The sequence below is a fragment of the Cyphomyrmex costatus genome, unplaced genomic scaffold, assembly GCF_001594065.2.
Source record: "Cyphomyrmex costatus isolate MS0001 unplaced genomic scaffold, Ccosl1.0 scaffold29, whole genome shotgun sequence".
Taxonomy (NCBI): Eukaryota; Metazoa; Arthropoda; class Insecta; order Hymenoptera; family Formicidae; genus Cyphomyrmex; species Cyphomyrmex costatus.
The window spans coordinates 1800571-1823710 of record NW_017277017.1 but is presented as its reverse complement, the minus strand read 5'-3'; the positions used below and the strand labels follow the sequence as shown (position 1 = coordinate 1823710).

The 23140-nt window shown below is 36.7% G+C and overlaps 2 protein-coding genes across 3 annotated transcripts; one reads left to right on the top strand and one right to left on the bottom strand.

The window, feature by feature from the left end:
- Window positions 1-487: 487 nt before the first annotated feature.
- Window positions 488-15401, top strand: LOC108775256 (alpha-2-macroglobulin-like protein 1). 2 transcript variants are annotated; one of them, XM_018541564.1, is made up of 25 exons: window positions 488-715; window positions 1468-1640; window positions 3668-3909; window positions 4478-4594; window positions 4673-4839; window positions 4917-5025; window positions 5388-5621; window positions 6047-6289; window positions 6495-6826; window positions 6986-7347; window positions 7675-7826; window positions 7912-8068; window positions 8322-8466; window positions 8699-8927; window positions 9211-9416; window positions 10197-10546; window positions 10610-10854; window positions 10934-11185; window positions 11560-11952; window positions 12109-12343; window positions 12426-12598; window positions 12851-13043; window positions 13666-14010; window positions 14353-14577; window positions 14692-15401. In XM_018541564.1, the coding sequence occupies exons 1-25, from the start codon at window positions 627-629 to the stop codon at window positions 14889-14891; spliced, it is 5568 nt and encodes a 1855-aa protein (XP_018397066.1). In that variant the 5' UTR covers window positions 488-626; the 3' UTR covers window positions 14892-15401. The 2 variants fall into 2 exon arrangements, with proteins under 2 accessions (XP_018397066.1, XP_018397065.1); XM_018541563.1 differs by having other exon boundaries at window positions 12851-13235.
- Window positions 15402-16049: 648 nt separating this feature from the next.
- On the bottom strand, window positions 16050-22990 carry LOC108775172 (uncharacterized). Its single transcript, XM_018541459.1, has 13 exons — window positions 22919-22990; window positions 21991-22052; window positions 21657-21730; window positions 21433-21517; window positions 21228-21319; window positions 20856-21142; window positions 20460-20759; window positions 20096-20224; window positions 19543-19699; window positions 19157-19456; window positions 18951-19090; window positions 18360-18718; window positions 16050-18230 (listed from the first exon to the last, which is right to left on the bottom strand). Exons 1-13 carry the CDS (start codon window positions 22988-22990, stop codon window positions 17543-17545), a joined length of 2745 nt encoding a protein of 914 aa, XP_018396961.1. The 3' UTR covers window positions 16050-17542.
- Window positions 22991-23140: the final 150 nt, after the last annotated feature.

Here is a 23140-nt window from a genome sequence, read left to right as displayed (position 1 = left end):
GTTTCGATACCAATTGTGTCATTCTCAATGTTAACATAGCATAATAATTCATATAATCATAACGGTCAAAAGAAAATGTATTATAAGATTTAGTAAATTTGTTTTATTGTATCTAAAAGTTTAACGAGAGATACAGATCTAAAAATAATTTTGATAGACCATCAAAATAATTACATAGAGATTACTCTGATCATAATAAGCAACGCTTCAGAGAGTTGACATTCTGGCAAGTAATTGGAGCGTTCTGCAGAATTATTTGTTCATGCAGATCCTTCAGGTAATAAACACTCTGAGAAAAGGATACTGATTGTGAGAATCGCACAGTCGGTGGCCGACGCGACCATCCACGATGGTTCTCGCGATTTAATCCGCGCTCGTAACCCTTCTCCTCTCCTTGCACGGGCTCAAGGGGTTAATGATAAAAGTAGCCGGCACGAACATCGCGCCTTCAGTCGGTCCGCAGCCTCTCTGTCGGCTGTTGCTCCCTTGCCGCTCTCTCAAACGTTTTTTTCTCGCGAAGAGTAGGAAGCGCCTCGAAGCATGCCTCTCGTTAATATGCCTGTGACGATCTAAGATTCTCTCGCAAACCACGAGTACACGCGTCGAACAGTGTGAATCCTCAGACAATGATGTATAAGCTAATCGTGTCTTGTGCATTTCTCTGCCTGTTCTACCAGCGTCTTCGGCCCTGTGCGGCCGGCGCAACTGCCAATCGGTAAAGTACCCCTTGGCATTCTATTTCACGAAAGTAACGTTCTTTTTCTCGATGATGATTCTTTTTATCGATTACTCGCGGACTCTTACGGATTCTCTATTATCGCTGTGACTGACCAAGAATAATACTCGCGATGCGCATTAATTTAATAATAGCCACATCGATTTTTCCTTGCGATAAACTTGAGACTATACAAGATACTGTTAAGAAACTAAGCCATGAAAGAGATCTCTTAAAGATAGTTCTACGTGACAAATTGCAAGATTCTATTTGAGATGTTTAATATTTGTTATACTTAAACTATTGTAAAAAAAACCCTACATTTTGAACAAATTTTTAAGTGAAATGGCCTCTTGAACATACTTTTCATGTTTTGTAAAAATACCATCATATAGAGAAACTTTGAGCTCTTCGAGTAACTTTGGTCACACTACTCAAGGAACACACAAAAGTCAACAAAAAATCAAAATGACTTAATTTTTATTCTTAACGTTAATAAATAATCAAATTTTGTAACCAAAGATCAGTACTTTCATGACGTTAAAATCATTTTGACTTTCTCTTAACTCGGTGTGTTTCTTGAATATAATTAACAAATATAATTAACAAATATCACGCTTTTTAGTGACCTACAAGACAGTCATAATTCCCAATTGAATGCAAAAAAAGTTATTTGGAAATTTCCCCCGCAAAACCAATGTTTATTATGCATCTCGTTTCTGTGTGGTTTTATAACCGGCTTGTTCTTTTAGAGGATACGTATTCACTGCACCAAGAAGATTCTTGGCCGGCGAAACCGAGAGCGGCTGTTTGTCGCTGCACAATCTCGAGCCGCCGGCGCACGTTATCCTGGAGCTGCTATCTCCAGCGGGTACAAGCGCGGAAGACGAGGTACTGACCAGGACGAGCGGCATCGTCAAAACAGGCAAGTGCACTTTTCTTTCTCGAATTCTACTATTGATTAACGATACCGTTCGATTTCCGAATGCTGGATAGTTTCAGCTGACTAAAATGACTTTATGGTGTTGTTTGAAACATACATGTAGAAAAATGTCAATATATGCGCTAGAATTCTAGGAAATTTTATGGAATTGGCTGGCCCATGTAAGGACAGGCACTGTCCAACAACAACAATAAAATTTACTTAATTTTTCTAATAAATGAGAAATTGTCATATAGCTATATGTTATAAGGTACTTTTTACATTTCGTAAAATAAATTTATATAAATTACGTTACACATCTTCATAAAATGTACTTTAGTGACAAGTTTGTAGCACGGATAAAATTTATTTTACTGCACGATAAAGAATACAAATGTATAAAGTCTGCTCGAATTTACAGTCTTGAGAATAGTATGATTTATTTTACTGTGAGGTAATAATCATTTTAATAGGTTTACTATAATTGTAATGTACTTTTTGCTTTAGATCTCCTATATTTTTACTTCCAGGCAAGTAAAAGTTTGTCATAAGATCAGCAAAAATAATTAGAATATTTCAGTCTTATAAGGTAAAAATTACTCGAATTTTTCCTTATAAAGAATTTGAAAAATGTGAAGATACAGTTTTGAATTTAAATACTTCAGTGTTTAGAGTTTCAGAGGCAAAAATTGTTTTTTTTACACTTTATTGATCCTTTTTGCGATTTTTTAATGTTTCAACTAAGATCCCTAGACTTATACGTGCTTCTATTCCTCAGGTACAGAGTCTCGGGATGGCGAATTTATTCCCGAGGATAATCGAATATCCGAATACGACCCGATGTGTTATTGCGCACGCGACGCGATAACGCATAATCGTCGAAAATACGCGCTGATTCCTACGATGAATTCAGGGACGTAGCAATGAGATAGCAAAAAAGCACGATACCGAATAAAGGCCAATCTTTGAAGAATGGATAATAGAGAACTGATAATTCAAATTTTCACGCTACCGTTGACAATTTCGTCAAAGATATTCAAACTAGTCGAGATTGCAGATTAATGATATTCGAGATTATTGAAATATTTCTGCGTAAGATCGTAAATGCGTGACGAGGTTGCTCGTGTTCGTGAGTGCACACGGACACAGTTTCAAATTTGGCACTGATAAATTTCCGTTCATGGGGGAGTTTAACGGAGAATTTATTTTCGGGCTCCTGGCTACGCCCCTGAATCCCGGTCTTTCCTCTTTCTTCCCTCGCAGCTCGAATCGGACGCTTTAAACAAATCATAAATTGAAATTGTCGCCGCTTCCTGCGGGGGAGCTAAATGAGCCGAGTCTCTCTCCGAAGGGGAAATAAGCAATCGCTCGGGATCACATGGGAAACCCATCTGCATTGTTATTCACGGGATGAATAACAAGTACAGGACTTGATCAAGGTCCGAGTTTATCGTACGTTTATGATTGATGCCACGGACTCGCGGAAAGATTTATCGATGAACCGCTAAAAAATATATGATTAGTAAACTTGAAGTAAATTACAGAGCGAAGACTCTTTGTTGTAGGGTAATCTAAATAGTGTACTCTAAAGTCATCTAAATTTTTTAAATAATAAATATCTCTTCTCTTTGTCTTTCAACAAATCCTTGCTATACTTTTTTTCGTTAGCGAAATAGTTCAATTCTACGATGCACGTTTATATGACTATTTAGATTTATATTTAAACATGTTAAATATATATAATAAGAATAAGAGTTTTTATTTTATCAAAAATATCTTCCTTGAACTTGATTATTTTAATTTGTGAATAATTCGAATTACGACGACACATAATTCAATCGCGATTGTCGGCAACATAATTAATTAAGCAAATCAATTTGCGCAATTACACGCTATTATCCTTATACTCTTAGCTATTGCGACTGTCATTAAATGTTTTATTCTTCTTTTCTTCATTGCTCAAATGTTGTACTTGATTAATAGTAGAAACTAATAAATTCAACCATTGATTTTCTTAACGTTTACTATAGGAATAGAAACATGTCTGGAACTGGCGGTACCTTTCACGAAATATTTCAGCGGACGATTACGATTGAAGATAAAATTCGACAAATATCCCGACTACATCGTGGAAACGGAAAAAGAAGTTTATATCGAGCATGATTCCCTAATCACGTTCGTCGAGACTGATAAGCCTGTCTACAAACCTGGGCAAGATGTGAACATTAGAATTCTTATGCTCAAGCATGACTTGAAACCATGGAAGAAAACGGTTCGTTACTAAAATTAGTACAATAGTAACTAATCAGTAAAGTGATAACATACGAGAGTCATACAGGAAGTAATAAGCAATATTTTTGTTACAAATTAGGATTTTTTGTTATTGAAAAATCAGGTATATCATCTTGATATACCAACCTCTTTGTTTACTTTTCTACATTATGCAATGCTAATTTTTTTTTTAAACAGTTTCCTTTTCTAAAAATTTGAATATTTGTTCATAGTAGAGAACTCCATAGGGAATAGCTGATGAAACAAAGTTACGCACTACAAGGGAATATTTAAATTTCCAGAATGAAAAATATGTATACAAAGAAATCGGGATTATGTAACAAAATGAACAAAAGATTAAGATACAATTATATATTAAAATGATGTACTCGGTGTTTTAATAACAAAAAATCTTATAAAAATTTTTGCATTACTTTAGATATGACTCTCGTAATATATTCCTTAAGGAGAGAGAAAGAGACAATCTATTCAGAGTTTTAATAATAGAATCGGCTAGAAAGAAGAGAAGAGCTCTCATTTAATAATATGGAGCTCGCTTCTTTTTCTAGATTCCAAAAGTATGGATTGAGAATCCATCGGAGGTGCGAGTGGCGCAATGGGCCAACGTCAGTACTGAAAATGGAATGGCGCAGTTAAAATTCGCTCTATCTCCGGAACCAAGCCCGGTAATATGATCCTAAACGAGAACACGTAACGAGAATACGATAACGACAATGCTAAGGATGCTGTTTGTGCTTATACAGGGTACTTGGAAGATTAAAGTGGAAAAGAGGAGATCGCAACCGCAACTGATCCATACAACCGTATTCGAGGTGAAGAAATACGTTCTTCCGAGATTCCAAGTGACCATAACTTCACCGGGATACATTCTCGCGGATGCGGAGAACGTTACGTGGAACATATGCGCAAAGTAAATGCTCACTTTAATAATTATCAAATTGAAGCATTTGCTGAAGCACGTATCTGTACGATACTATTTTATTACAGATACAGTTATGGTAAGCCGGTCAAAGGTAAATTACTCTTAAAATCGACGCCTCAAATACCGACATGGAGACGAAAACCCAATCTCCCAGAAATACATTACGAAACGGAGGTTAGTAACCTTCGACTGTTGACATTAATGTCTATTTTAACTAGAAAATCTGCTACTTAAATGACTCCAATCATATTTTTGTAAAAATCAAACTTTAATATTTTACAATTATAAGTAGAAATTAAATCGATGAAAATAAATCGAACGAGAGAAACACACTTCTAGTTTCAGTCGAAGCGGAATCTTAATATACTTAATAATATTCATATCTAAATTTACATATATGAATATTATTTGGCACTAAAATCCGCTTCGATCGAAAACAGGATCATTTATCTTATTTAATTCAATATTTTATAAACATAGTGCGATATGAGAGTTCCGGATCTTGCGACAGATTTAAAATTATCTGGTCGTTGCAGCTGGATTCGCCGGATGGTTGCACCGAATTTGTACTATCGGGCGCGGTGCTCGGGCTCGCTCAATGGAAAGTGGCACCAAACAACATCGTTCTCATAGCTAACTTTACCGAGACTGGTACCGGCATAGTAGAGACAACCATTAGTCGAACTGTGGTCGTGCATCAGGCCTTGAAACTGGAGTTTCTGCCGTACACACCAAAATACTTTAAACTGGGCTTGCCATATCATGGAAAAGTAGGTTATCGCAAATAATCGTTTTAATTTCTTATACGTATACTTACGAGACGACTTATAAGTTTCTCAGGATTCAAAATTACTTAATATACACTTGTATATAACATGCAAAGTCAAATAATGTTTTCAACATAAACTAATTAGAGGGGTGATTGATAATACAATTTTATTTACTTTACGAAAGATATAAAAATACTTGTTAATTTTGTGTAATTAACAAGTATTTACAGCTGAAGAGGACTAACAAGTGAAACTTGAAACATTTCGTGTGTTTTTACGTAAAATAAATGAAATTTGTATTATCAGTCATCTAATCGACTTGTTTCAAATTTGAAGTTGTTTAATTTCTTTTATCTTTCAGGATTTCTTTAGAATCTAAATAAAAGTGTGTTCTTTATGGAATGCGAAATAAATCTCTTTTACAGTTACGTGTCTCGCGGCATGACAATACCCCAGCACCGCATGAGAAGATCCAACTCTGCGTGCGAGTACGCGGTAAGGACGAGTGGCTTCGCGTGGTAGTTGAATGCCGCAATTTCACATCTTCGTCTGATGGTTTTGTCGACTTTGTCGTACCACCGCCGCATAGAAATATCGTCCTATTGAGTTTCGTCGCGACCGGTATCGACTATCCCACGAAATACTATTCGCCGGACACACGTTGGCGAGTACGTTGAACAGTCATTATATATTTAAGAAAATAGATTTACAAAGTTCTTTATCTATAGATTATTTTTTAATCATTTATTTGATTAATTTAAGGATGATTTTTATTCTAAAAAGAAAAAATGAAGACACAATTTAAAATATTTTAAAACACTTTGTGGAAGCATAAAGTTTGTGAATTTATAATTTATTGTAAATCGCAATTAGGTTTTCATGGATCAACCATCAGCTCATATCGAAGTGAATCCTTGGTACTCACCATCGGACAGTTATTTGGCAGTAGCTCGGGGCTATCAACCGATTGTTTGTGGCGAAAAGTATTCGTTCAATGTCATGTACACGGCGCAGGCGAAAAGTAAAACCAATGAGTCCATTTCTTTTCATTACTCGATCAATTCTAAGGGGGATCTGTTAATATACGGTCATGTAAAACACCGACCAACTAGAGATACGGTTTTGAATTACTCGGAATTCCGGAACTTGTTAGGTGCCGTCGAATCACCAGGAAATAAGACAGATCAGAGTACAATTGCTCACAGGTAATATTCCATTTGGCAAAATACAATTCCATACAGATATTAAATTTATTTAAAAAGACCTTTAAATGCTTTGAATTGTTTTATTTATTATTTTAAAACAAAATAAGAATAAGGATCGTAAATTTCAAAATTTCTGACGTTGATTTCTTGTTTCTCAAGATTCCCTCTCAGCGTCAAGATTACTCCATCTATGGCACCTGTCTCCGAATTATTGTTATACTACGTTCGTTCGGATGGTGAAATTGTTGCTACCACGTATTCTATCAAAGTGGGACACTGTTTCGAGAATAAAGTAAAAACCGCCTGGCACACTGACGCTCAAACCCCGGGAACAGCCACTCAGTACCACGTAGAAGCTGCCCCCTGGTCTCTCTGCGGCATCTCAGCAGTCGACAAGTCGACTCGTTTCTTAGCAGGAGCCAAAGCAAACCTAATTGACGCTGATCAGACTTTTGAGCAGCTGAAGCGATTCCATATCGAACCAGAGCCGCGTCCAAGTTGGACGTGGACTCATTGTAAAAGTATATAAAATAATGATATAGACAGTAAAAAAATAATGGTAGATTAATTTTTAGTTCCTTTCTTAAAGTATTTGTTGTTGGATTTTCTAGCTAATATATATATTATTCAAAATCACAATAACTTATTGATAAACTTTTTTTTTTAATATTATGGGTATAATATTTCAAGAACTGATTTTTTTCATATTTCTCCATCTGCTTAAGCTCTCCTTACAAAATAAACATTTGAATATTTGTGTGATTGTTTAATATCTCATTTGCGTTATTAATATAAAAAGTTACAATGATATCCAGTTAATATCTAATAGTTTATGTAATTCTTTGCAGCTGCAACGCACGAAGAAACAATTAACACAGAATTCGATCACTTACCAATGCCCGCTTTCGAGGAATCACCCTCGTGGGAGCGTAAAAGGAGAAGAAGAACGGTGTACAACGGCGGACTTGTGAATTACGTAGATGCCATACAGGCGTTCGATGTGAGAACTTTCTGGAAATGCAAATAAATTCTAAGATTGTAAGAAAGGTAATTATATGTCTATTGGATCTTGCCCCGTATTTCAGGACTTCGGAGCTGTTGTGATGAGCGATTTGATACTTGAGACGCGGCCTTGTCTTCCACGTCGTAGAGGTAGAGGTAGGAGTAGGAGCATGAACGTGAAGGCTCCTATGATCTCGATTCCTTTCTTCTCGGCATCCTCGGACATGGAAACGGATGCTGGTGCGTTTCCAGAAGAATTGCTTGTTCATAGATATATTTCACCCAAACAGAATAACAGATCACGATAACATCAAAATAAATGATGTTTAAATGAATTAATTATTATTGATTAAAAAGTGAGACTTTTAGTAATCATTTTGAAGCCATTTTGAAGTAATTTTTATGTCACGATGACGTGTGTTCTGTTTGATTGTCTTTCTTTAATCGTATTTATTATATAAATATATATTTATCAGACACATTATTTCGATAGGAATGTTTAAAGCTAAGACATTGCCTATGGCGTATCCATTATTAAATGTGGGTCCCGAGCAGGGATATGTGGATCAACCGTCCGATCAACCTCCCCTCAGATCTTACTTCCCTGAAACATGGCTGTGGGAATTAGTGCTAACAGGGTACACATCTAAGAGTTCTTAGAATATATTTATCATTGCTCAAAGACAATTCGTCTCCTAAGATTTAAATTTTATTTCATTTTCTCGTTTTTAAATATACATAAGATACATTAGTAAGTTATTCTTACATTTTTAATGTAAAATTAAATAAGAAAGCATTTTCTATTTTCGCGCGCGCGTTAGTTTGATTCATATTGCTTCATGTATGTTTTTTTCCCTTCATTTTTTACAGAAAAGAAGGCAAAGTGACGGTAGAACGTACTCTGCCTCATACCATTACCGATTGGATCGGATACACTGCATGTATTTCACCTACACACGGTCTCGGAATAGCACCACCAACCACCATCACGGGATTCCAACCATTTTTCCTCGATTACAGTTTACCGTACAGCGTGAAACGCGGAGAAATGTTGCGCATGAAAGTTTCCTTGTTTAATTACATGCAACATAGTTTACCGGTAAGATTTCAACAGTCGTAAACATTCGATATTCACTTCATTCTCATTCTACTATATCCTTCGACATCTCTAGTAAAATTTTAATAAAATTCAGACATTATTACAAAAATAATGAAATACACACAAATCGATTATTAACATAGATACATAGAATTGAGATATAATTTTACATATATTACACGATCTTTGATATTGAGTAATTAAGAGATATTGAATGCACATTGAATCGCATTTACAATAACCGACCGATATGTTATAATTGATTGAGCGATGATTTTCGCAGGTCAAGATCAAGTTGGAAGATGCAACGGGGCTCGACTTGCATTTGTCGCACGCAGTCGCTTCGTTCTGTGTAAAACCACGAGACAGTGTAGTGCACGAATATATTCTCAGACCGCGAGTTCTCGGCGATATTAATATCACGGTTTCCGCTTCGATCGATTCGGATTATGCCGAGCCGTGCGGACCGGAAGTGCTTGTATATACACGGTAAATGGCTCAATTTAAATATTTCTGTTTGCAATTATTAACATTAAAAAATTCTGTAAACATTTATAAATCGCCACAATTATATATAAAAATCCGGGATTCTAAATTATTTTTAAAGTTAGAGTTTAGGTATAATATATTTTAGACCAGATCACTTGTATTTGCAAAACAATATAGAAGCAATCAGGCAAAAATCGAGCAAGATTAAGGCCTGGTTGCACCAACACTTTTTGATTTTAAGCGAGACTTAAAACTCTATCTATCTCGTTTTAAAGCCGAAAGAGAGACAGAGACAGTTTAAGTTTCGCTTAAAATCGAAATCACGTTGGTGCAATCAGGCCTAAGATGTATAAAAAAGGATACTTATCATTCGATACTTACATTTAAGTTAAGTTAAAATATCTCGTCTCAATATATTTATTAAAGTAAATTATTTTATATGTCGCGTCTTAATTTTGTTTGTATTTCGTCTTAATATTTCTATAAAAATTTTTGGTAATTGTTCACTTTAGGGGAGCCACCTCCAATGACCTTGACCTTGAACTTGTTGGAGGTTACTCAGGGTCATGACCTTGACAACATATGTCAAGGTCATTGGAGGTGGCTCCCCTAAAGTGAACAATTACCAAATTTTTAATATTTTATCGAAAGGAAAAAATATATGGTCTTGTTAAACATAGTTTTTGTTCCACTTAAATATTAGAAATTATAAATCATGAATCGACAGTATTTAGCAAAATAAACATCGACAGTATTTAGTAATTTATACACCTTTTTTAGGGATGTTATTGTAAAACCAATACTAGTGCTACCAGAAGGGTTCCCTGTAGAAACGACAAAATCTGCGTTTATCTGCCCGAAGGACTTCAGCGATGACTCCACCATAACTTGGAATCTCGATCTACCCAACGATTTAATACCCGAAAGCGCGAGAGCGTACGTGTCCCTGATAGGAGATATCCTGGGTCCAGCTCTCGAGAATCTAGATAAGCTCGTTCGCTTGCCGATGGGATGCGGCGAGCAAAATATGATTCTCTTTGTTCCTAATATCCATGTGATTGGTTATTTAGATGCTTCTGGAATTGACAACCCGGAACTAAGAGCAAAAGCGATCAAAAATATGGAGAAAGGTATACAATATAATTTTAATTAGCGATTAAGGGTAGGTTTTTATATTTAATTGTGCGATTCAGGATATCAGCGCGAATTAATATATAGACATCCGGACGGTTCGTACTCCGCATTCGGTCCAGAAAGCTCGGAAGATGGTAGCTCGATTTGGCTCACTGCGTTCGTGATCAAATCCTTTGCTCAAGCAAAGAATATAATTCACATCGACGAACGAGATCTCAAAATTTCTGTAAAATGGATGGTGAAGAAACAATTGGAAAATGGATGCTTCCCTGTGATCGGCAGAGTATTCCACAAAGATATGAAGGTATTACATACGCAGCACATTATATCTTTCGTGAAAGAATCAAGTGACACTTAGTACAATACATTTAAAATATTTGCAGGGCGGTTTGCAAGATGACGATACTTCTTCCTCGGCATTAACGGCTTACATTCTGATCTCGCTCTTAGAATCGGGCGTGCCATTAACGGCATCACTCATTAATAATGCTCTACATTGTCTGGAGAAAGGGATGGAGAATGACGGCGGTACAACGTACACGGCAGCTTTATCCACCTATGCCTTAACGTTATTAGAACATCCGAAAGCAAACAACAGCATGAAATTGCTTATGAAACGTGCAACGCGGAACAATGTACGAATAACAAAATTTACTCTAATTTTACTCTCAACCCTCTATTACAGATGAAAACTATACATATCTAAGTTCTAAAGCAGGTCTATTAAAAAAAAACTTAGCTCGTAAACTGAGTTTTGAACAAAGCTATTTTTACAACGTCCTGTTTGAAATACAGAATATAAGTGAAACTTCGTCTTGTAGTGATTGATAGAAGAAGGTTCAAGGTTTCTTTACAATTTAAACTTTATAGTACCAATCGTATAGATTGTACAAAAATTAAAATCTTGGGTTCGGCTCTAAATAATTTGTTGCTGTAATCTAGAATTTATGTTGATGAAAACATATAAGGTAAATCTCACTCGATGTAACCTTTATGATAAATTTTCTAGGATCTTCTCTGGTGGGAGGATAAACATAAACCATCGCTAGGATTGAGCATCGAAATGACGGCATATGCCGTGCTATCTCTGGTAAAGTTAGGCAGCGAGACGAACATGGTCGAGGCGTTGAAGGCAGTCCGTTGGATGTCGAAGCAGCGCAACGCGGAAGGTGGCTTTACGTCTACACAGGACACTGTACTTGGTCTGGAGGCGCTTACAAAGTACGCCGCCGCAATGTCGAGCAACACCACGGACCTCTCGGTGCTCGTGACCGCTGGCGAGGTGGACCAGGTGTATAGAATGTATAACGATAATCGTATGGTCCTCACGCAGATTCGTCTGCCCGTAATACCAACGATAGTTGAGATCTTCGCCGAGGGTGAAGGCTGTGTCTTAGTACAGGTAGCTTTAAACTTTTTCATAGAATTCTGTAATAAAATATTTGACTTTTTCGCACTAAACTATAAATTCGTATAAATGAACAATTTTACTGAAAAAGGAATTCCTCCTCTTATTTATTCTTATTGATCTAATTTGAATTTCTATAATTGTTTTCAGAGCAATATAAAGTACAATGTTGCACACGCGACCGGCTCTGAAGCCTTTGACCTTTCAGTTAACGCAGCTCCCGCAACGTGGTTGGACGAATGTTCGAGGCAAAAAATTACAATTTGTACACGATATAAAATGGCAGATGGGGAAAGTAATATGGCATTACTAGAGATCAACATGGTAAGCGGATACGTCCCGGATCGCACGAGTCTTCATTCTCTGTTGGAAGACCCAGCCACAAGTGAGTGTCCAATCAAAGAATGTATTAAGGAATACTAAGATAAAATTTATTCTCAACTTGTCCGACATACAAATATTTGTAGAAGTGAAACGTTTCGAGGATGATCGTGGTATCGTCACCATTTACTTCGACAAATTAATCAATCAAAAGACCTGTATATCATTTACGGTGACTAGAGAAAATATTGTGGACAGACTTGAACCAGCGAATGTTAAACTTTACGATTACTACCAACAGGAGTTGACGATATCTGGTGTAAGTTTACATGTATATTCTTAAACAAACACTAACTAACTGTATAACATCAATAATATAATTTTTTAATTTCCTACTCAACAATTAACTATTATGTATAACGTGTATTATATTTATATAGTTGAGTGGGAAGTTTTAATATTGACGTAATGTGTTACTGTTAGTGTTTATCGGATTGTTTACGATTCATTAAATATTAAAAATATAAATATGCATATTTTATGATAGTTTCATATTATACATTCTTCACAGAGCTACAGTTTCGCGGCAACTTGCAGTAGTGCTACTCCGAGTGAAGAAGTGGAAGTTCCCAATCCGGTGCCGATAGAGGTACAGGAAATGGGCAAGGGCACCGCGAAGAAGGATACCGTGGAAAAAGAAGAGGATATCATCGAGAAAACAGCTAAAATCCCGAACGATCGAAACGGAACTGTAGAGCAGATAGGTAACGCGACTCAGAACTCTGATCTGGTCGAGCAACTCCGTAGCAAAGTAACAAACGAGAAATCGGTAACTGGCATACAATCTAGAAACGAGGATGTTTCACCGGTAGAAAATTCTAATCCTAAAGTAAATAACGACGATATCAATACCGTTAGCAATGTTCGCGCACCCAACAATAACGGCATCGAGTCTGGTAATATGGATAGTTAATGAATACTATGTACACATAGCTCGAAAATAATGAGAACGATTTAGAGTGAAATTTTCTATCGAACTTATACATTTATACGATTATAATGCTCAATTTCTTCTTCTTTAGATACACTTTATCCAGGAGAATATCTCCCTAAAATATAATAGATATTTCCTGGATAAAGTTATCTGCAACTTATCTGGAAGTGAAGAAATTGGGCATAAATGCAAACGTGTTAAAGTATGCTTTCAGTGCGCATTTCCCCAAGAGAAGCATATTTTAAAAAATCACGTTCAATTACGCATAAATATAAGCTTGACATGGCGAAATTTTTAACTAAATTATTCTCGTTATTTTCTGGATAAATTTCTTTTTTTCTTTCGTATCATACCTTCTTCGTAATATATTCTAAATTTTCCGAATTTCTCAGTACCACAAAGAGAAGCTGGAAGTGGTCAAACGCCAGACGAGCCGGACATCAATCTGAATCCCGTGTTCGACAGGCTCGGACCACCCAGCCTAGATCTCGAAGATATGGAGGCACCCTTCTTAACGTTTAACGGACAGGGTCAAGATCCTTTTGCAACAGATTTCGAGAGAAATCCGCTCTTCGTTGTGATTGATCACGAACTAGCAACTCCCGAGGGTATCGAAGGACCTGTGCCGGTTTCTGTCAAACCCGGTATCACACACTTTGATGGCAATCCTCTATCAAACATGACTAATGAAACCGATCAGAAAATAGAAATGGATCTGAGCAATAACGAAACATTATGTGCGTAAATTTAAACTAATAAGCGTAAAACTTACACAAAATTGTACATTTTGATTTTCCTCATTCAGAGAAATTGGACTTTATACGTACATTATAGCCCTCCCAGCAGCACGGACCTTCAAGGGACGTCCTAAAGACATCCAGAGGATGTTCCTATATCCTAAAGATGTTCTCAGGACGTCCCTCAGATAAAGTGTGCTTTGTCTCAATTCAGTATACTTGTTATTCAGTTTTCAGTTACTCAGTTTTTTTCAAATTAGAAATTATCTTAATTGGTAAAATCAATATTTTCAATTATAATATAATAGCGATACCGACAATTGAATAACTTTTTTATTTCAGCACCTCTTGGTTTGAACGAGTCCTGCCCTGTATGCGCCGACGAATTACCGTCGAATATTAATGATCTTTATTGCTCCGCCAGTAGCGCCGTAAAAGCGGCGATTAGACGATTACGTAAGGCAAGGCTCCTATTAGATATACAATCATCACACGAAATCACACGTCTGCATTCGATGATCGCATTTGTCTTAAGACCCAATTGTTCCTGTCCGCCTTTAGATAACCGTAAGTATATAACTGAGCATAATTAAGAACAACTATGTACTATCGTTATTATTATACATATATATATATATCATATATTTACTATTATTATTTATAATTTAAATTATATTATAGCTGGAAGTCTAGCACTGTTGATGCACTTCGAGGACGGCGAGTTTGCTAAGCGCTCGCATAATCGATACGTCTTAGACGAACAGATTTCTATATACGGATTACCATCGATTGGTGGTGTTCCACGTGAGATAATGGACGCTCGAGCAATGTGTGCGAATCAAGATAATAGCGCATTTCTTAATCTTCCTACGGCTGACTGATCTTCAGCGTTCCGTCGAAAATATACTAATTACAAACAGAAATAACAGAACACGTCATGTACCGTATCAGTAAAATTTAACAATCGAGAAAAAAAATTTAATCATTTTCAGCCATACATATACAAAAATTAAATACGCGCATACTTGAACTAGAATAAGATACTTCTCTTGATTTGAATCGAGAAATTCATCGTTGCAATTTGATTCATTAATTTTAGCACGTCTCCTTTACGTAATTTGAAAGTAAATTTTACACAGGGTATTTAGTCGAATACACTCTAAACTTTCATCGCAAATCACTCTTTTGCATCTCCCACCGTACACATATCTCGACATCACATATTCTATGTTAAGAGTGTGCGATGAGAAAACATAATATCTAAATAAGAATAAAGTGTTATTTTTACAGTAAAAGTCGCATTATATCGATTGTATCGCGTTATATCGTTTAATTCTCGTAATTGTGAATAGCAAATAATTTACAAGTTAACAATAAACTGTAAATAAAGCACAGCGATTTATGATAGTATATATTGAGTAATTTAATGAATCCATAAAATGTTAATCTTTAGTGTCATATTTTCCACCACCGATTTTAATGTGTAAACTATGTTTAAGCTACGTTTAAGGTGAGTAATAATACGTCAATTTTTTTGCAATTAGCTTGCGTAATTTTTCTAAACGTTTGAAAATTATATTTTCTTAGATAGACTCAACTGTGCAAATTTAATCCCGAAGCAACGTTTAAAAAAAAAAGACCTTTCTAAACGCTGAAAAGTTTGACAGAATTTGGTTCGAATAACTTTACTAGAATGATAGAAGCAAGAAGTATAAAGATATTTTGAGTTTTAAACGAATGTGTTGTATCTTTATTTGTTGCTCATATTTGATCGCATTGTAATAGTTATTACAAATTAACAATCACCCGAATTGAATTCTCGCTACATTAAATAGTATTCCGTTATAATGTACGATTATTTAGTTAATAATTATATATAATTTCAATTCGTGATCATATTGTCCATTTGACATTTAACATTGATAAGATCGAGTTTATCATTAGTGAAACGATATTTTAATTAAATTTAAATCTTTCGTTCGTTATATTAAATTTTCAAAGGACAAGCCTTATTAAATATCAAATGGATAGATTCTCTGGAAGTATTTATTCACGCTGTATACAGTTAAATGCTTGAAATAAATAAACATATATAACTATTGCTTACTATACACTACTCATCGCGCTGGTTCGCTACAATACCATTGAGAACTTAACTACGTAAGGAATGAAAGGATGAATGTAATTGGCAGTAATAATCGGTATTTACCATCTGTATTTCGCTCTAGATGACTGAAACACATGTTTTCGACTGCGAATGTCCAAGATAGGAGTAGGCAGTGTATTACTTATGGCGAACATGCATTGGCAAGAATGACGAGTAACGCAAATAATGAGCATAAAAGATAGTGTGTAAAAAAAAGATCTAATAATGTGATACCTAATTTGATAATGGAGCAATACTCGATCTCAGGGCGATCGCCCCCATCGAGGGGACGTTTATTTTTCCTTTAAACTCGCCAAGAGACGCAGTGAATGTAGCTTGCAAACGATGACGATCGTAAAATACATCACCTCCGCGAAGGCGCGACACATACGCTTATTAACATTTATCGACATTGAAAGAGATGTCGTATAGTATAGACTATTAGTACATGTACCACCGATTCGTAACCGAGAGCTATATCTCGACAGCGCGGCGGAGAATACACTACCAAAAAAAAAACGGCCATCCCGATGAAGTTAAGCATGGAATATTAAACACAACAAAAAAAAAAAGCGTTTAAACTAACAAAACAGACTCGCGCCTCTCTCATATAAAAATGAAAAAACTCGTAAAATATATATAAGATATTTAACAATTGATGTGGATATGCATTTACAAGTTTCGCAATTTGAGTACACAAGCTCGATATTAAATTATGTATGACTTTCTCGCGGGATCGCTAGAATCCGTCGTATATTTGTTTACAGACTAAGCAGTAGTGATAATAGATCAATTAAAAATCGTGTCAAGCTGTGTTTTTAAGCAGAAAAAATATAGAACTATAAGACACAAGTTGTACTGGAGTATTGTCGTTGTATCGGTACGGATCTTACGAGACAATTCCCTAATCAAATCAGTTTTCTTTATAAATATTAATACGCATTATAAAAATCTTCCTACATGCTGCATTCTTTTCGGATATTACACTACAAATATAATTGCTATATATAACGCCGTTAAACCCTACGCAAAGCTATTCCCGATCGATTCTTATTTAATCGCGCATTGCTTCAATATACGCCTCTTTTTATTGTACAATAAATCATATATTGATTTAATATGGAGCCTGCGTGTTATCAGGGGAATTTCAGCGGGCAGGTTAAATTACAGAGACGCAATAAACGTAACAGCGGCCTCGGTACATTTATGCATGTAATTCGAAATTGATGCACGAAAATATAGATGAAGAATCGGAATATACTGATTTCTATCCGACTGATTTTTATCGTACCTTACGCGTCAATTATGCCAGAATGAGAACAGCACGTTGCTTGTAAAGCAACACGACATTATTACGGACTTACGCGAAGGTCGCTGCTGGTCTACTCAGTAGATTTTGGGTGCTGAACGATCGTTGATCGGGCCGCTGGTCTTCCTCAGCGGAGTGCCACGTCTAATCTGATCCATGAGGGAATCTCTCATTTGCAGAGGGTCCATAATGGGCACGCGATTACCCATGATGCGCCTGATACTCGCAGATCTACTTGTGTTCCCCGCCTGCTGCAGAGCTTGTTGCTGCTGCGCCAGTTTAGCGTTCAGCGTCTCGAGAAAGCCAGGAGCCGCCGTTTTGACATTTTTGGACTGTTGTTGTTGCTGCTCCGAGAGCGATTGTTTCCTAAGAGACTTCGGGCTACCGCTCAAATTCACGCCCGCCGCGGCATTGCTGCTCATGGTACCAATGAGTTTAGCATTGAGCACTGCCATAAAACCCTGGCCTACTCCGCCCGGTCCCTGTCCTTGACCCGCGGCTTGTCCAGCTTGACTGACGGAAACACCACCGGCTACGTTAGTAGTTTGCACGACAGGTCCACGTTCTTGGGACGATGAACGAGCAGCCGAGCAGGAACGTTCAACCGATGAACGAGTTATCTGCAGCACGGCGTTGTGTTGGATGATGCTTGAGGGATTATTGTGCCCCTGCTGCTGTCCAGTAGCCTTTCGTAAGAGTGACGGACTGGCTGGTGTATGACGAAGTTCGGTCAGAGTTCTCACTGTCTCGGAAACCGAGATGGATCTACAAAATAAAGCATTAGATAGAATTATAGACTTGCATCAAAATATAGAAAGAGATTAAATCGTGGCATTAAAACTTTCAATTATAAATTTATTGCAGTTAAAAATATTAAGTAACGTCGATTTTCACCTCTGAGGTGTAGGGCTGACCGTGGGCGAAGAGCTTTCGAGAAGGAACGCAGGTGGCGGAGGAAGGTTCTCTGTCTCATCGCAAACTTGCTCGCCTCGATCTTCATTAACAGATGAAGTGGGAGGTGCGGTAATGACGGTAGATGTGCGTCTCGTCGGTGGCGGCGGTCTGCTCGTCTGTTGCGTCGACCCTCTACGTGTCACTAATGTAGCTGCTGCGCCAGGTACGTTCCATGTATTCTCGTTTTGATTGTGAAGCGAATGAGAGTGTGGCAAAGTATTTTGACTTCCATATCCACTACTGGACTCCAAACTGGACTCTGACGTCTGACTACCGGCGTCTTTCTCCGGAACTTCAATCTACACGATTCAGCAAAGCATAAGCAAAATCGAAAGTATTTTTTTTTAATATTGTACTTATTATATGTCTATATTAGAGAGCAGACTGAGATTAAAATTAAATTTGACTAATCAAAGTGTAAAGTTTATTAAACTAGATACTAATTTTTTTTTTTAATTAATTAATTTTTATTTTAATCTCAATCTCTAATATGATCCCTAAACATTATACTTTATCGCTTTTTTCATATACTTTGTCAATTGCTGGTGTCGTTAACGATGCTGGAGGGGGAGGCGGTGGAAGTTGCATCTCCTGAGCACGACTGGCAGCTAGATTCGCCAACTCGTGCATGTTTACGTACATTGGTTGTTGGAGCTGATGGCTTGCCAATTCTATAGAACCGTAATAACGGTAAATCTCACATCAAATCGTAGTTTACATATCGATGTTAAACAAACCTTTTGCCAAATGAGCAGGAAGAGGTAATTTCGGCTTCCCCCGAGGACTTCCAGGTGGTTCATTTTTCACCGGAATCGTCGGTCGTTCCAAACTAGAACATCTATTCGGTATAGGTGGACGATTGCCGCCATTATTTCTACGAAGCTGCACCCTGGACAGCTGTTGATTCGAGGAAGAACATGAAGAGGAAGAAGAAACCGGAGAGGCAGGCTGGCTGTGACAGCAACTGTTACCGTCGCGATCCGGAGCTTGGAATGTGTAAACGCTTAGCGCCGGTCTTTGATGTCCCTTTTCGTACGCTAAAGTAGGAAAAAAAACATAGTTGAATCGGAATTACGAATTGAATTATCATGACAAGCATATATTACACATAAATACTACTTACCAGAGGAAATAGTATGTGGCCGTTCGTTCACCGCACCCGGATTTTGTCGGTCGTATTGAACAGACGTTTCCTGCAAATCAGGCCAAGTAGAAGTTGTCACGGGTCGCGTTACAGTACAACCGGTACTTTGATTACTTAGAGAAGACACATTCGATACCTAAAAACACGAGCCGTTTCTTTAACCGACCGCCAACGATAAAGAACAGGACAAGATAGAACGTGTGAAAATGCATTCCTGAAGTTAAACTACAGAATTCATTTAAAACTGGGAACATAAGCAGATCTAGTAGCATGATCACTAGGCGGCGGAAACTTGTAAGATCTCACAATTTGAATCTTCTAAATTGTGCCATTATGATTTTAATGTGAACATTTCTTGGAACTTATAGAATCGATATTTAATCTAAACTGTGTGTGTTTTAAAAATTGAATGTTTTTTTTATAACGGCTCGTTGTTGGAGTCAATTGACTTTCACTGGCGATTGACATCGTCCATCCTGAGGAAACTATTTAACGACATCGTGTAATTCTACTAATCACTAAACGATTTTACCTGATGTTCGGAAATCGGTTGATTGTACAATGTGTCCTGTGACGTAAAACCAGAGTCGCGAGAACTGCCACTGGTCAAGTGGCGTAGCGTCGTGATGCCGCTGATGCTGACGGGTCTCACACCAAATGGCTACAACGAGTACAACATCGACTACCACATACAATAAGCTCGGGCAAAAGTAGCAATTAATTCGTGCTGTAAAATCTATATTCGTGATACTAGGTGCATTGCAGCTGATGCATTAACGGTGTTACTATGTCATGCGACATAAAAAGACATCTAATGAATCAATCCGTAAAAAAACAAAGTGAGAAAAAAGAGAAAAAGACAGAAGAAACAAAAGATACTTCCGACGCGTAATTACCTGAGAAAGCGATCTATGCCACGGATGTCCAGATGGGCTCGGATGGCTTTTACAAGATCCACTACTGCTACTAGTTAGAGAACTGATCGAACACATAGAACTCTTCCTCGATCCGAGAGACAATGACGGGCTCGATGGCGGTGTAGCCAATGACCACTGAGTAACGTCGCAACCTTTTATGTCCGTTATTACCTGCTCGGATGCAGGCGGTAAATGATGCGGCGACGCGGCGTGTCTTTGCAATTGATCCGAGACTTCTTGCAGGTGCGTTAATTCCATTAACATCGCTATCTCCTCATCCTAAACAATTAATTACGCATTTATATATGTGTATACATCGCCATTGTACGCCAGTTAACGAATGTGTATACATATATCTTTAAAATATCTACTAACAAGTACGGGTTTCAGGAATCGGGCAAGGAGACAAAATCTGCCCCTCTCTTCTAAAAGGGCCGCACGGACGGCTTTTCGTTCCGTTTCTTCTAAACTCAGTCTTTTCTCCTGAACAACTGCCGCTGATGACTCTAACATCCTATTGAGCTCCACATCGGAACATGTCCCGTGGCTTTGAGACTGTCCTTGAACATGTAAGTGAACTTGAACCTTTCGTGCTTTCTTCTTTTGCAGACGTAAAGTATCGGTGGAGCGTTTCTTTAGCTCCGCCCTTGCCTTTTTGAATTCTAAAAATAGCGAGATATCGGATTACAGAAAGTTGACGCTTCTTAAAAGCGTAATTATCAAATTACTATAATAATCATTTAAAACCTTTGGCATGTTCTTTGTCGAGATTGATCAAAGATTTCTTCCAATCTTCCAATTTTTCTTGTAAAGGCAACACCAAACAATCCATAATAGCGCTTGAAACAACAAACATTAGATATGAATGCAAAGAATGTTCAGAGATTAACTGAATAAAAATTTAAATAAAGATTAATGCAATTGTACACACACACAGGATATTTTAACATACCTGGTAAATGACTTCATACGAGTTTCCACCGCTTTATGTCTTAAACATATTCGCGTCAGTGCTGTTCCGATTTCTTTAGTTGCACCTTAATATATAACAGTGTTATTTTTATATTATTTTATTTTATATTTTGATCATTTAATTTCTTTAATACAGACATTTAATAATCCAAATTGTATAAACAATAAAAATTTATTGTCATTAATTAATTAATTGAGGCTTACCTCTGGCATTAGTTGCAGCATCTGCTATTTTCTGAAAAGCCTCAAGATATACGGAAATAGCCAAGATGGCAGCCCTGTAATGTTACATTACAAAAAATTTCTAAGTAACCTTATGCAATTTTAATATCTATTTTATAAAGAATGTGCAACACATAAAATAATACAGTAGAATCTTTCTGAACGTTGAAGTTATTTAATACAAAATGTGTAATAAATGTATAATAAAAATATGCTGCTGGAGAATCTTAAGCAAACATTTTTTATACATTTGAACTTGCGTAATTATATAAAATAAAATATAACAACATATTTGAAATTATATAAATCTCTTCACCTCAAACTCGCGTGTAACTTTGTAGCTTTTGAAATCAAATCTTCCCAAAGCGGTGTTCCATTCTATAAAAAGAAACAGAGTATTATAATGTATACGAGATTTTTAATTCTTTTTTATTAATGTCTGCATAACTCTAATATTAGTTTTTATTGCATTAGTCAAACAGCAATCTGAACTGATATACTGGTAATAGATAATGTAATCACACACGCCCATGCATATTTTTTTTCAATAATATGTGCGTGTATGTGTGTGTATAATATACTAGTTTATATAATACTAGAGTTACTATTTCTTAACATATAGCTATGATTCATAAGAGAAACTAACTTATAGGAATACAGAGAAAAAATGTTTTTGCATTTGATTTCTCAAAGCAAACATTAAATAATGTTTAACAATATTAGGATATTTTATTTATACTTAAAACTATTTGTTTTCACAAAGTTATAAAAATTATGAAGTATGAACAAAAGAGCATCAATTAGTAGAATATTTGTACCTGTTCTAATAACAATGGACATTTGCAAGTAAGTACTTTGAACTATAAAACAAATGCATTGTGATAAAAATAAAAGAAACATAAAACATAGACTGTTGTTTCTCTCTGTTATTTAAAAGGAACACTTTAGTTTACTTCTCAAATAGTTGCTCCAATTTTACTCATAATCCAATGCACTTTATGCCTCTTAATATACTACATTTGAAAAACGTTAATGGAGATTCTCGGATAAACAGAAAAAGAAATTATAGCGCGAGATAATATATATATATATCCTTAAACTCAAAATTCTTAGAAATCATAAAATCTCTAAATTAAGAGGGTCGGAGTAAACAGTCCAACAGACATCGGCCTAAAATATGAAAAGTGTGCGAAGCGCGAAGATGTCGAGATCGGTCGAACCTAAATAAAACGGACGTTCCTCACCTTCATGTCAGTGATGATCTGCTGAAACAAACCGCCCAACGCGCTACACTCCCGCTCTATCGTTGCATCCATCTTTTTTCGATTTTTAGAGTTCCTGGTCTGAATCCAACGAGTGACACGGACGCTCTTCGCGGTGGACGCGACGAGTTCACTCCGCGTCGTCGACGCGACGAACGTTGACGGGAACGATACACCGCCACCAGCGGAGACGTGCGGTGCGGT